The sequence below is a fragment of the Asparagus officinalis genome, chromosome 6 (assembly GCF_001876935.1).
Source record: "Asparagus officinalis chromosome 6, Aspof.V1, whole genome shotgun sequence".
NCBI lineage: Eukaryota > Viridiplantae > Streptophyta > Magnoliopsida > Asparagales > Asparagaceae > Asparagus > Asparagus officinalis.
Genome location: NC_033799.1, coordinates 17,024,788 through 17,039,034, shown reverse-complemented (window position 1 = coordinate 17,039,034; position 14,247 = coordinate 17,024,788). Strand labels below are relative to the sequence as shown.

The 14,247-nt window shown below is 39.0% G+C and overlaps 2 protein-coding genes and 1 long non-coding RNA gene across 4 annotated transcripts; 1 reads left to right on the top strand and 2 right to left on the bottom strand.

The window, feature by feature from the left end:
- On the top strand, window positions 50-6,945 carry LOC109845241 (uncharacterized membrane protein YuiD-like). 2 transcript variants are annotated; one of them, XM_020414460.1, is made up of 5 exons: window positions 50-250; window positions 345-476; window positions 651-688; window positions 773-839; window positions 6,439-6,945. In XM_020414460.1, exons 1-5 carry the CDS (start codon window positions 86-88, stop codon window positions 6,832-6,834), a joined length of 798 nt encoding a protein of 265 aa, XP_020270049.1. In that variant the 5' UTR covers window positions 50-85; the 3' UTR covers window positions 6,835-6,945. The 2 variants fall into 2 exon arrangements, with proteins under 2 accessions (XP_020270049.1, XP_020270050.1); XM_020414461.1 differs by having other exon boundaries at window positions 773-880; window positions 6,439-6,583.
- LOC109845242 lies at window positions 3,316-4,343 on the bottom strand. The gene is made up of 2 exons (XR_002248260.1): window positions 4,085-4,343; window positions 3,316-4,014 (listed from the first exon to the last, which is right to left on the bottom strand). It is a non-coding gene; the product is annotated as an uncharacterized LOC109845242 (long non-coding RNA).
- LOC109845814 (probable serine/threonine-protein kinase MPS1 homolog) lies at window positions 10,779-11,829 on the bottom strand. The gene is made up of 2 exons (XM_020415081.1): window positions 11,509-11,829; window positions 10,779-11,054 (listed from the first exon to the last, which is right to left on the bottom strand). Exons 1-2 carry the CDS (start codon window positions 11,827-11,829, stop codon window positions 10,779-10,781), a joined length of 597 nt encoding a protein of 198 aa, XP_020270670.1.

Here is a 14,247-nt window from a genome sequence, read left to right as displayed (position 1 = left end):
AGAATTAAGCTCATTCATGGCCTCATATGCTTCACACGAAAGGCGAGCTCCACCCGATTGCACTTCAAAAGAATTAAGCTCATTCATGGCCTCATATGCTTCCGCTGCTTCTCTCACTTGCTCTCTCTCCCCTCCTCTCTTTAAAACCAAGATCTTTTTGTTCAACTCTCTTCCGTTGAGAAGACCCAGATCCCAAATTGTTTCTCTGAGTGTTGGGTTTGATGATTTCCTTGACCTTACTCACAACAAGGTATTAATGAAATGAAATTAAATAAAAAAAACCTCAATTTTGGGTTTTAATGGAGAAAAAGTGAAGAATTTGACTTTATTTTTTTCCTCTATAGGTTTTAGCCGCAGCTGCAGTATCAGCTACAATTGGTCAGCTCTCAAAAATTTTTACATCTGCTATTAGAGGAGACGGGTTCAATCTCAAGTCATTCGTTCAGTCTGGGGGGATGCCCTCTACTCACTCCTCTGTATGATTTTTTTAGTGGGTCATTAAGTCATTCGTTCAGTCTGGGGGGATGCCCTCTACTCACTCCTCTGTATGATTTTTTTAGTGGGTCATTATCATTTTACCTATTTCTTGTGATTCTGGGGTTCTTATGAATTAAAAATTGTATTTTGTTGTCTACTTTTGAGGTTTGCAGAGTGTTACGGCTGCTGCAACTTCCCTTGGTCTAGAAAGGTATATCGTTGTCCCTTTTCGTTGCGTTATTTGTTAGCTAATGTGAATCAGATTAATGTGGCGAGGGTTGTTTTTGGTATGCAGGGGTTTCTCAGATCCAATTTTTGGCATGTCTGTTGTTTTTGCTGTTCTTGTTATGTATGATGCACAGGTATGTTCGCCGAGATCAGATATTGGAGAACGTCTCTTTTGGTAACGTTGTCGCAAACTTGTTCTGTTTTTCAATCTCTATTTTGCTCCTGTGTGATGTTCCTGTGTTGATAGAAAAATACGTAGAGAAGAGGCTATATCTCATGGGTAGTCATTGATTCTTGTAGATGCTTATTGCCATTTTTCTGGGTTTTACATGCTTTCTTTGAACTAATTTTGCGAGAATCATCGTGTCTGTCATGACTAAGGCATTGTTGTGGCTCGAAATTGGTGTGATTAAGACATGCAGTTCTACCTCACAACTTAAGGAAGCCCATTATTGCACCTTGTATGGTACTTTAGAATTTATTTTTAACCGGCAAGTTCCATAGTAAAAGGGAGTGCAATTATGTGTTTGTGTAGGTCAATTTGCATACTAAACTCAACCAAAATTTATGCAATTCTTGATTTTGAAGCTCATAGCGGCTTCTTATGGTATTTTGTATTAGAGAACAGCTATTATGCTTTCCTTATTTTTCTTCTCTAGTATCAGATGCTTTTGTATATTGTATTTCAGCATTTGATTTGGGTCAATGATAACCCTAAATTCAGATCTGCACAAATGAGGAATCCCGAGTGATCTCCTAAACAAGGAATACCGTCTTACCCTGTTTTCTGATGGCAAAGAGACTAACGTAGGCATTGGAGAGGCGATGCTATGCAATAACACCTGACGACCTCCCTTTTTGTCTGTGTTTGTGCAGATCTGACGAAGCCCCATTTATTGCCTAGTCTTTCCAAATCAAAGTAATCTTATTTGTGTATGTCTGATGAAACCCGATTAGTTAGTGTGTCATCAATTATTTATATGGGGGCAGGATTCCATGTTTCAAAATGATGGCAACCTTGACATCCCTGTAGATTGTCTTAGCTGTACTTGCGTGTAGGTACTCCCTTGTAAATTATTCATCGCAGACTAGTTTAGTACTCATTTACAGAAAATAATTTATTAGATCAATAACCTTATTTATTTACTAAGGAAAACCATTTTTCATAATGTCCTTTATTACAATGCCTTAATGCCACTGATTAAAGTGTTCCGCAAAAGTAACGTACTTGCTTAGTGTGGAAGCTACTTTGCCTTTTAGCTATGGATATGTACACGGAATTGTTCCATTAGAGAGAGTTACTTTTGAGAAAAATATTTTATCGGTTCATTCTCATTAGAAGCAAGTAGTTTGTATTTTTAATTTCTAGTTTGTATTTAAATATCATAATGTTATTAGTATTATAATAGTTCAATCATTAACTAAGGTTGCTTATTTCTTAATCTCTAACACTCTATTTAACAGAATTTATAAATGTTAGATTTGTTTTTAGGTTGTTATTAAACATAATTATATCTAGGAGTGTTAGGACATGCTATAACATTTGTAATATATGATGAAACCGACAATTAGTACAACTTGGTGCAAGTGTTAAGTAATTGCAATTAACATTCTGGTAGTTCTTTCAATATATACAATATTTTATATCTGCAAATACTAATTTTCCATTATAAACAAGATTTGTCAGATATGAAATAGATTATAAATTTATAGGCATAATGGGGAATGTAAGTTTGTAACTAGTTAATTTGGTCTATTATAATTTATTTTGTTTTTTTCAATACAACAAACATTACCATATTCTTCTGAACGCATTATAGATTTCATATCTCTTTAATATATGCTAATATTAATATATTTGATCTTATTTAATTAAGATTGTGAATATGAGAGACTATTCTAAATAGATGGCAATTTTCATACTTGTATACATAAGAGTAGTATTTATCAATTTATTACTAAACAGCCAGTAGAAACATGTTTGAGGGATGACAAAAGCTTCAACTTGGTAAAGTAAGAATATATATATATATTTATTTAAAAAAATTAAATGACAAATACATTTAAAAAGATTGTTTGTTTGCTAGTTGATATAAAGCATTTACATCAAACTAATAAAAGAATTGATAGACAGCCTCTCATGCTATATTAATATTGAGACTTGATCATGACAGAAAAAAAACTTGATTACTGGATTTTTCATGAATATGGGGTAAATTTGCGGAACAATAGTATTGAATATCGATTAAGTGGTTCAAGGTTCTAATCTTTCTCTTATGATTGCATCCTTGTGTAATCCTAATAGAATGCTAGAAACTCAAGTCACTCTACCAAAACTATTGTTTTCCCAGGATTTGCTCCGAGAGTTCATGAAAAGATCCAGCAACTAACTTATTTTTGTTTGTCATGGCCAAATCCACAATCAATATAACATTATTAAACAGTTTTACTAACTATTTGTTTGTCAGTCGCATGCTAAATATTTTATTTTAACCAGCAAATAAACAACACATATATAAATTTTAAATGTATTTGTCAGTTTCCTTTAAAAAAGTTGAAATTATTTACTTTTGCCAAGTTTATATAGTTATCGGCGGTCAAGCATGATGCTTTTCCTGAATGTTTTGTCAGAGAAGAAATCATGTATAGTAATATGTTGTCTTAGTTTCGAAAGTCTATTCCCTCAGATAATTAGATAGGATGAAATATATGCATAGTAACATATTGATTAGTGATGACTAGAAATCCACAGCAATTCAAAAAATGGTATGATTTAGTGCACTGGAAAGTAACAAAACAAATTATATATAGCAAAATTATCTCATTTCGAGATTCACATTCACCTACTATGGTTGTTTATTTATAATCTTTTTCATATTCCACGCCTCTTTTCTAATGTAAAAATATTGTTAACTAAGGATTTATAATCATTGTATACATTGAAATCTATCAGGAGCCAGGAGTTGATTATTGCAATCAAGTATTCTTACTCTAGGAGATATATTAATTGTTCATTTGATCGCATATTAAGATTGCATATCATTCTTACATGCGACTATTCTCCAACAACAATCTGAAAATACAATGTTCCTGAATTCCATGAAATTGATATAAATTGGTAAACATTAAATAATAGTCAACCTAAATTTGTGACTAATATAACATAATGCTGATTATTATTGTCGTAATTAAGGTTACAATGTTAAAACAACTTAGTAGAAATTAAATGATAAAGTAATGTATTTGATGAGTATTGACTAATAAATAGTTTTTTCATAAGCAACCCTGACGAAATATGTTACGGCATACCTATTTGATGAGTATTGACTAATAAATAGTTTTTTCATAAGCAACCCTGACGAAATATGTTACGGCATACCTGTTCATGACTAAAGATAGCATGGTCTATAGGCTTTGGAGATATGTTAGTGCCACTCAACACCTCTAATCAGTTGTCTAAAGAACATGGGACTAGTGAGCTTTTCTTCATAAATAAATTAGATTATCCATTTAATAAATTGTTTAAACTAAGCTTCCATTAAACCGATGCATGAGGAATACTGTACTAGGAACAACTCACGATCTGTTGTAACTGCGGAAGAAGTACGATCTAAGGTAATCCACAGTGACCTCAGGGATTCCGCAATTTGGAGCACGACTCTTATGAGGCTGTTGTTAGCAATTTTTGGTTGGTGAAATTTCCAGACCACAAGTTTTATCCTGCCGGTAAATGTCAACGCGGAAATTCTGGCCACGTCAGCTGGAGTGTCTTTGATGGTCGTCTATCAGTTTAGGATGATGTGCTCTGTCTTGAACCCATTTAACATTGGGAGGGAAGATGTTTTGCCCTTTTTTAGCCGAACAATGCTCTCTCAAACCATGTGTCGTGTTGACAGCGCAGGGAGAGGCGAACCATGTGACCTGTTGCACTGCACACTAACTTGGGCAGTACCCAAGTAGCAGACAAGTTGCAATCTTAAGCCATGCACTGCACACTGCTCGAGCCCTGTGCACTTCTCTGCACTGATAGGGAGCTGCTTTAACTGGTTCAGTTGGTCAAACTATGTTCTCAATCCACACATTGTATTCTCTTGGTAACCCACACTTCTTACCAAATGGAGCTGCCTCTTTTCTGTCATCAGACTTTCTACCTTACACCATTGGGTAATGGTGTTTTGATCAATAGCAATTAAGTACAGTTTTATATTGGTCTCATGAGTTCATCCGGGAGTATGTTATTTGTTATTATATCTTTACCCCTTGAGTGGGATACGCAAGTGGTTGCAGTAACCCCATTTGCCATTGCTATTTGGTCACTGTTTTGCTAGCCATCATGATGCCTGTTTTGACTGAGACCCCTTTTTCACGTTTTGCAGCCTCCATCTGTTATCATTCCAGGTACTCCACATCATGAATCTGTTTCCTTTGACGTTCTACCTATGTATTTAGCTGTATGCTCCAGATGGCCCGTGCAACAACATTATTTATATTAAAAGTTGCAAGCCCCTGTTTGTTCTTCGTTTCTGCCATACGTCGCTCTCCAGTTCATAAACGATTGCACAATGTCAGTATCATGTCCCAACTCCGTGCGTCTATAGAAGGATTCTGAGTTTTTCCTTCATAAAATTTTCTGTGGGCTAAAAGTCGATTGAACTTGAGTCTGATCCTACTGATTTCCTTTCTTTGTCTGCATACACACTGTGCATATGTCACTCGTATGCATGTGACCATTAAAGTTATTCATCAACACTCAAGGTTCCCTTTTTTTAGTGGTAGTTACCTCTCTGGTGAGTTCCTTCTCTGTGTTTGCCTATTGCCATCAGGCATCAAGCATCTCAGTGGTAGTTACCTCTCTGGTGAGTTCCTTCTCTGTGTTTGCCTATTGCCATCAGGCATCAAGCATCTCAACTATTTAGAGACCTAATTTTAAGGATTTGGCCGCACTACAAGTTGAATCAATTGAAAACTTGAGGACACTGAAAAGAGAAAATGAAAGAAGGAAAACTGAAAGAAGTGCAATGAAGAAATAATTCAGTCAAGTAAGCTAAACGGTTCGAATCATAGTTTAGAATTTCGCCATATATACCAATTTACATATAGAAAACCATGATCAATTTGCCAACAGTTAATTTAGCCTTTTAGATAAATTGCATTCCTTTTCATGACAGATTCTTTGATATAGTTTCATCCATTATAGCCTGATCCTGATTTCTTGCGTTGCTTCATCTATCTGGAAGTTACTCCTTTTCTCAGTGACTTTTTCCTATATGCTTCTGTTTCATGTCTCACCGCACTTTGCTTCTCATCCCAGAATTTGGTGTTCACTAACCAAGGCAGAATTATTTTAAGGTTTGATATCGATTTCATGTTTGTTGACAAGCTAAGATGAATTATCTGATGTCTGCATGAAGGATAGTCAGCTGTATATGGCTGGGTAATAACATTTTTTTGTAGAAGAAGGGTTTTGGCTATAAGAGGAATACTATATCAAGTAAAATTTTACATTTGGCAGGTACAAGCCCTTGAGCTTGTTCTTCCACATAAATGGAAAATATGTTGAAGTTTGTTCTTTGAAAAATTATCTTAAACAATCTAAGTTTTTCATTACTTGCCTTTTGCAGTAATTTTGATTATACTTTCTCATATTCCTTATATTTTATCATTGTCTTCATAGATCTGCTCGATATCAAACATCTTCAATTCTTAGGTCTTATGCTATTGTTTATTTATTAGGGAGTTCGGAGAGAGGTAGGAATCCACGCGAAACTTCTGAACAAGATGCTAGAGGCTCAAGAGAAGGAGACTCTTTGTTTGAAAGAAGAAGCATTTAGTGATACAAGCCCCAAAAAATCCTCCGTAAATTCTAAAGAAATCACTCCCGTCCTCTCTTATTCCGAGAAAAGGGATTCGTGTTCATCAAAGTCAGAATCGTACTTGGTTTATGGTTCGAGGACAACATCCAGCAAGTTGGGAGATATACCAAGCTCTAAAATTGGTAGTAGAACGTTGAAAAAGGTGAGCAATTACTACAAGCCATTGAACGAATCAGTGGGTCATACAGAGGTTCAGGTTCTGGTTGGTGCAGTTCTGGGTTTCATTGTAAGTTTAGCCATTGATACAATTCTGTAATTTTATATGCAGTTTATACGCGATATATGTATAGCTTATCCCAAAAATTTAGGGTAGATGCTTTGTTGTTGTAATCTATTTGTATACATTTATTTATATTCAACATAAATACATTCAGCGTTCACAAAGTAATAGAATAGATTATACTAGTGTTATACCCATGCGATGTTGCGGGGATTTTTATTTTCATGTTATATTATAAAACAAAATCTAAAAAATAACTATTACTATCCAGAAAACTTGCAACAGTTGCTTTTTGCTGTGATTTTCTTTCACTAAATATGTTTTATTTAATTTTGTTAAACATATTATTATGTACATAATAAGAACAACTTAAAAAGAACAAAAAGTTATCCATATAACTTGCATTTAAAAAGCCCTAGAAAAATAGCTCCCTTCAACAATATTGATACAAAATACCCTAGAAATAACATCATTCAACAAATATCCCAACTACAATTAGTAAAGGATACACTTGTAAAAGAGCATAAATAAATCTGTGTCATGATTTCTCTACCAACCATATTTTTTCGTATATAAATAAATTAACAAATTATATTACAAAAAAACAAACAATAGATGCAGTCCCAGTTTTTTTCACTATCATCATACTTGCATCTCACAAATGCAAAATCCCCGACTCTTCCGTCCTTTTTTCAATGCATCATCAACATAAAAGTAATAAAAACCAATTAAATCTTTTTATCTGAAAAGAAAAGCAGCCATCCTTCTTGTTGTGCCTTCATAGGCAAAAGCAGCCATCTTTGAGAACAATCAATAAGCACTCATTTCAACAAATAAATATAATACAATTTTCACATAAGATATATCGCCACTTAGTCTCCCTATGATTACAAAATTAAAGTTAAGGAATATGAAATTATTATACCTAAACGGAAACCAAAGAAAATCTCTGTAGGAGATAAAATAAAAAGAAAAAGATCATAATTAAAAGTTAGAATGAAAAGAAGAAAAGGCTTGTACAATGGTACAAGAGGAAGGCTAAATCCCCCCACCCCACCCCACCCCAACCACCCACCCTCCTTGGCAGCTCAAGGGAAGTTGCAATTAGATGTGAAAATGGGAATTATAAGAAGGTACAGGGACCCAAAATATGGGACCAATAAAGGGGACAAGTGAGGTGTCCCCCTCCTATTGGATAATAAGTTGGTCATCATTAATGATGACCAATTTATTATCCAATAGGAGGGGGACACCTCACTTGTCCCCCTTATTGGTCCCATATTTTGGGTCCTTGAGGAATTTTTCATATATGGTGTTTGCGTCGAAAATTGTTGTATTCATTGAGGTATTCATTACAACTTTAGTCGTTACAATGAAAACAAAAAGATTGTCTTTTTATAAGACTTTTACACAATGAAAACAAAAAGTTACAACTCTCGTCAAAACAAACGCAGAGATCGTTTATCGGTCTTCTGCTTGCGTGGGATCTTTGCCTTTGCTGGGGTTTATCCGTGGACCGCCTTAGATCTGGATCCGGTTGATGAAAAATTCGGCAGAGCTTCGTCTTCGCCGAGGAAGTATTTGATTTGAAGCGCTGAGATCGACCAAGCGAAATTAGGGCTCTTCTCGAGATTAAGACCAAGCCTAATCTCAAGGGACGGGCGGACGGGGTTCAGATCCTTCGAATAGCTTCTTCTTTATGCCGAAGTTCGGCAGGATCTTATTTGCCTTCGCTGAAATTCGTGCTCCTTGACTCCTCAATCCAGCAGCACCTCCACGTCTTGATAAATATTCGTCCCCTCTGAAAGGAGACCCTAGGCTTGTATTTATAGGGCTTCGGGAGCGGTTATTTGGATAGAACAAGTGATTTGGCTCTATCTTCAGTTAACAACAGCCTAACCACGTTTGGGGATGATATCAAGTCAGTTGGGAACCCCTGGAACAGATAAATCCTGTGAAAACAGCTTTAAAACCGTCAAAACGCGTATCGGGTTTCGGACTGCGCGGCGCGAGTCGGATTGGTCCGACCTGCGCTTGCGCGGGTCGGATTGGTCCGACCTGCGCTTGCGCGGGTCGGATTGGTCCGACCTGCGCTTGCGCGGGGATCCGACCTGCACTTGTGCAGGTCGGATTGATCCGTACCACGCTTGCGCGGGTCGGTTTATTCTGTCCTGCGCTCGCGCAGTTTTGCCGACTCATTCTTTTATGTTCCCTTTCTTCCGAGATTTTCTCTTTTCGCGTGTTTGACCAATTTGTTGACTTGTATGCTTCGCCGCAAGACCGATCGTCGAACGCGCTTTAGTTAATATACGCATGTTGATCGATGCGTGCGGACTAATTGGCGTGCGCGCATTGACCGACGCGCACGAGATGATTTGAAGTACGCGCGTTGACCGGCACACACGAGCTGATTTGACGTACGCGCGTTGACCATCGCGCACGAGCTGCTTAGGTGAGTCTTCTTGTCTCGCCAATTCATTGCTTCGAGTTTCGTGCGAGCTCTCATAGGCAATTTTAGACGCCTACAGATACCCCCTCCAAAGTGTTTCAGCCTCATTCTTTTATAGAGGAGTCTGAAATGCTTTGGATATGATGGATCCCCACCTTCAGTCGGTGTTAAAGGACCTACAAATGATTTCGATTCTTGACTTCTCCATATCTTAGCATATTCTGTGTTTCATTGAATAGCTAAGATTTCCCCGGTACTGCGTTTATCGTCTGACCGTTATTGAAGCCTTGAACCGGATTTGGTGAGTAGACTTTGACTTGTGTTATTGAGTTGACTTTTGGATTAATTATCTGCATCGCAACGCGTTGGCCGGCGTTGACCTAGGGCTACGCGTTGACCGGCGTTAACCTTAGGGTTTTGAATCGATCGGCGTTGACTTTCATCGCAACGCGTTGACCGACGTTGACCTAGGGCTACGCGTTGACCGACGTTAACCTTAGGGTTTCGAATCGATCGGCGTTGGCTTTCATCGCAACGCGTTGACCGGCGTTGACCTAGGGCTACGCGTTGACCGGCGTCGACCTTAGGGTTTCGAGTCGATCGGCGTTGACTTTCATCGCAACGCGTTGACCGGCGTTGACCTAGGGCTACGCGTTGATCGGCGTTGACCTTAGGGTTTCAAATCGATCGGCGTTGACTTTCATCGCAACGCGTTGGCCGGCGTTGACCTAGGGCTACGCGTTGACCGGCGTCGACCTTAGGGTTTCGAGTTAACCTGAGGAGAACCAGTTTATACTCGTGTACTCCTGGGAGTTTCGGGAATCAGTTTAACCTCGTGCACCCGTTGGAGGTTGCCAGGTTATCCTTAAGAATTATTATATGTAATATTCTCCAGGAAATTCCTGTCAAGATGAAAAACAGTTTAGACTCATGTACCCGTTGGAGTTTGGATTTCGAATATTCCGATAATAGGCGAAAATATCACGAAATCACCCAAAATATAAAATTGGGTCCCGGATATTTCGAACATAGGCGAAAATATCACGAAATTATTCGGGGAATGAAAATGCCGCGCAATTATCCGTGAAATTAACTTGAGTTCTGAAAATTCCGAATTCGAGCGAAAATGCCGCGAAACTATCCGAGAGATGAAATTAAACTTCGAAAACGGACGAAAACAGGCAAAAATACAGCAAAACGGGCGCCAAACTGGGTCTGACCCGCGTTCCCGCGGGTCAGATGGATCCGACCCGCGTTTCGCGGGTCGGATTGATCCGACCCGCGTTTCGCTGGTCGGATGGATCCGACCCGAGGAACGCGGGTCTGAACCTGGGAGAAGGGGTAAAGAAATCCCCGACTTTTGCCGACCCATTACACCCTAATTTGGGGTGTAAGAATTTGGGCTAAATTTCCCCTCCATTCCCCTCCTCTACCCTACAAAATGAAACTCCCAAACAAGGTTAAAATGAAATTTCCCTTCCCTTCCCCCTCTCTACCCTCCATCCAAACAGGCCACAAGTCTTCTCCCCTCTTAAATTTTTAGTTCCAGCTTCTTCTTCCCCACTTCGGTTTCTTCCCTTGAGTTCCAGTTCTTTGAGAGCTCTTCTTCCTCAAGAGTTCTAAACAAATCAAAGCTCCCCCCTTTAAAACCCATCAACTCCTCTTCTTCCCACTTGGATTCGAGCAAAGGGGGATTCAGATCTAGGGTTTCGGCCAGCTTGACTTGAGCACTTGTGGATTTTATTTCGGCGGACCCCTCCTCCTTCTCAATTCCTCTTTGAATTTCAGGTAAGCTTCCATGTCCTCTCTTCAATTTTGGACTAAGTCTTTGAGTTTTGGCTTGATAGTTTGAACCCTAGTTCTTGAATTTGGGGGAAATCCGAAATCTGATCTTGAGTTTTGAATGATGGCCGAAAACTTGGTTGATTGTGTTCATGGCTTGATAACTTCAGCCTTAGCTCTTTAATCTTGGAAGAAAACCGAAATTTGGGTATGGAATTTGAGAAATTGGCCGAAATCTTTGAACTTTATTCTTGAATTTGTGTAAAGAACTGACATTGATGGCAAAAACTCTTTGTTAGCCGAATTTTTATTTTGTTTGAACCCTTAACTGTATATGGCCGAAAATGTTGACAGGGGCTCTGGTGATTAATTGTGCTAGTTGTTGAAACGGTCCCCAAAGTTCTAGATGACAGTATTCCACTTGAGTCTTGTTCGTTCCACTTGAATGCTTCAGGTGACGTGTAGTTTAGGGTTCCGACCTGAGCATCACGTTGTATGTTGGTTGTATCACTCAGTATAGCTTTTGCAATGCCAAAATCAATAAGCTTCAAGGATCCTCTGACGAACAGGGAATTCGCAGGCTTCAAATCCGAGTGAACAATACGCTCCTCATGTATGGTATTAATAGCTTCAAGCATTTGCTGCCAATAGAATCGGAGCCAATTATCATCTATTTCTAAACTTAAACTTTCCACCTCCTTCCATTTTTGTGAAAGCATGTGAGCCAAGTCAATTTTTCCATAACCCAGAACCATGTAAGTATATTGATCATCTTTGATCCTTCCATCCTTTACAGTCATTGAGCCATTAATGACTTCTTGAAGCAACGTTTTATCAGTCACCTGAGACGAAATGGCCTCATGGTCAATTAGTTGTATGGTATTGCCTTGAATTCAAACTTGTACATGACCGAACTCTTGTATTATTGAATTCGTATGTAACTGAACTCGTGCATGCCTTGAATCCAAACTTGTGTATGACTCAAGAACCTTATATGCCTTGAACTCGAGCTATTCTTGTACATGATTGAGCTTGTGAATACACATGTTGACATGATTGAGACTTTATATTTGACTCTGTGACACTTAACTTGAACCGAGAATGTCGTATAGGTTTAATTGGACCCTTAATTTCCCTTTTTAGGCTTTGATTCACATATCTTGATTCTTGATCTGACTGTGCTGTTGATCTTTGTTACAGATTAGCCATGTTGACGATTTGGACCGGCTGGAGCGCGAATTCCGACGGTTACAAGAGTTGAAGACTGCCGGTACTTCAACGTACATAGCCATCCGGATGGAATCTCGTCTACAAGCATGGCGCGACACTCGGGCTTCTACTGGACTTGAGATTCAAACGCAACAAAGTCGGGTGGATCAAATGGAGACCTTGGTTATCTTAGGGATGGCGAAGGATGACTTGGAGCGTTCACAAGTTGTGATATCCGGAAAATTGGAGCTCTCGAAATAGCACAGTTTAAGCTCTTAAGGCATTGGAGCGTGACGGTCCCGAATGTTGGGCTGCAGGACCAACTATTAAAGCTGATTCATCTGCACAGGTGGATCTTATCCTGAAGTTTGTTGGATGTTCAAGTCATGAGACCAACTAATGAAGCTGATACGTCAATGACTCGCATTTATAGAATTTTTGGCAAATTCTCAGCCATCAACGGGTTTGATAATCCTTTACCGACTACCGTTTGAGTCGGGCTAGTGTGCGGATTATTTTGGATCCGTTCCGCACATAACGTTGCGCTAAGAGAATTAATTCACTTAGACTTGGTGCTATGACTTTGAATACATATGCTTCGTCTTTCTCGTGTGAGTAGACTAAACGGCAACGCGTGTTAGGCGTTGACTTACTCCTTCTTAGGCTTCGAGGTAAATTCCCCAGATTTAGACTCTGGTGTCTTTTTCAATCGGCGAAAGACTAAACCGGCGATGTGTGTTAGACATAGACTTTAGGATTTTTGGCAAACCCCCAGCCTTCAACGGGTTTGATGTGCCTTTATCGATTACCGTTTGAATCGGGCTAGCATGTGAATTATTAAAACCCGTTTCACATGTAACGTTGTGCTAAGAGAATTGCTTCTCTTAGACTTAATGCTATGATTTTGAATACATAGACTTCGCCATTTCTTACGGGAATATAGCACCCGGCAACGTGTGTTAGACGCTGACTCATCCCTACTTAGGATTCGGGATAAACATCCCCAGACTCGTATTCTGGTGTCTTTTTTCAATCGGTGAAAGACTAAACCGGCAACGCGTGTTAGGCGTTGACTTATCCCTACTCAGGATTCAGGATAAAATTCCCCATGCATAAAAGGCATGGATTTTTGTTGCTACGATGCTGAATACGTAGACTCGGTCGTTTTCATGGGAACGAACCACCCAACAGCACAGATTAAGCGCTGACTTATCCCTACTTAGGTTTCGGGATAAAATACCCCAGACTAGATTCTGGTGTTTTTTTCAATCGGTGAAAGACTAAACCGGCAACGCGTGTTAGGCGTTGACTTATCCCTACTCAGGATTCGGGATAAAATTCCTCATGCATAAAAGGCATGGATTTTTGTTGCTACGATGCTGAATACGTAGACTCGGTCGTTTTTACGGGAACGAACCACCCAGCAACGCGGGTTAAGCGTTGACTTATCCCTACTTAGGTTTCGGGATAAAATACCCCAGACTAGATTCTTGTGTCTTTTTCAATCGGTGAAAGACTAAACCGGCAACGCGTGTTAGGCGTTGACTTATCCCTACTCAGGATTCGGGATAAAATTCCCCGTACCTGTGAGGCACGGATTTTGGGAGTTAAAAAAAATGTTGTCTTCTCTTTGGGGCAAAGACGAACCCGAAATGAGAGAGGAAGAATTTTATATTCTATCTCTCAGCACTGAAGAGGAAGAATTTTATATTCTATCTCCAGTTGGAAAGAAGACTCGAGGTGGGATCTCCACCCCCAGAATCCGGAAAGATGAAACTAGGAGTGGGATCTCTACTCCGAGAATCAGAAAGATTCAAGTAACCCTAACTTTTATAGGATTGGTTACTTGATCCAAGAAAAGAGTTCCTTATTTATTAAGGGGAAATTCCGATTTCGACCCTAACTTTTATAGGTTTGGCTGAAAAAAAGGAAAAGATGGAAATATTTTGTTTATCGAAAGGGATAACTCAATCTTAGTCCTAACTATCTGCAGGTTTGACTAAGTAAAG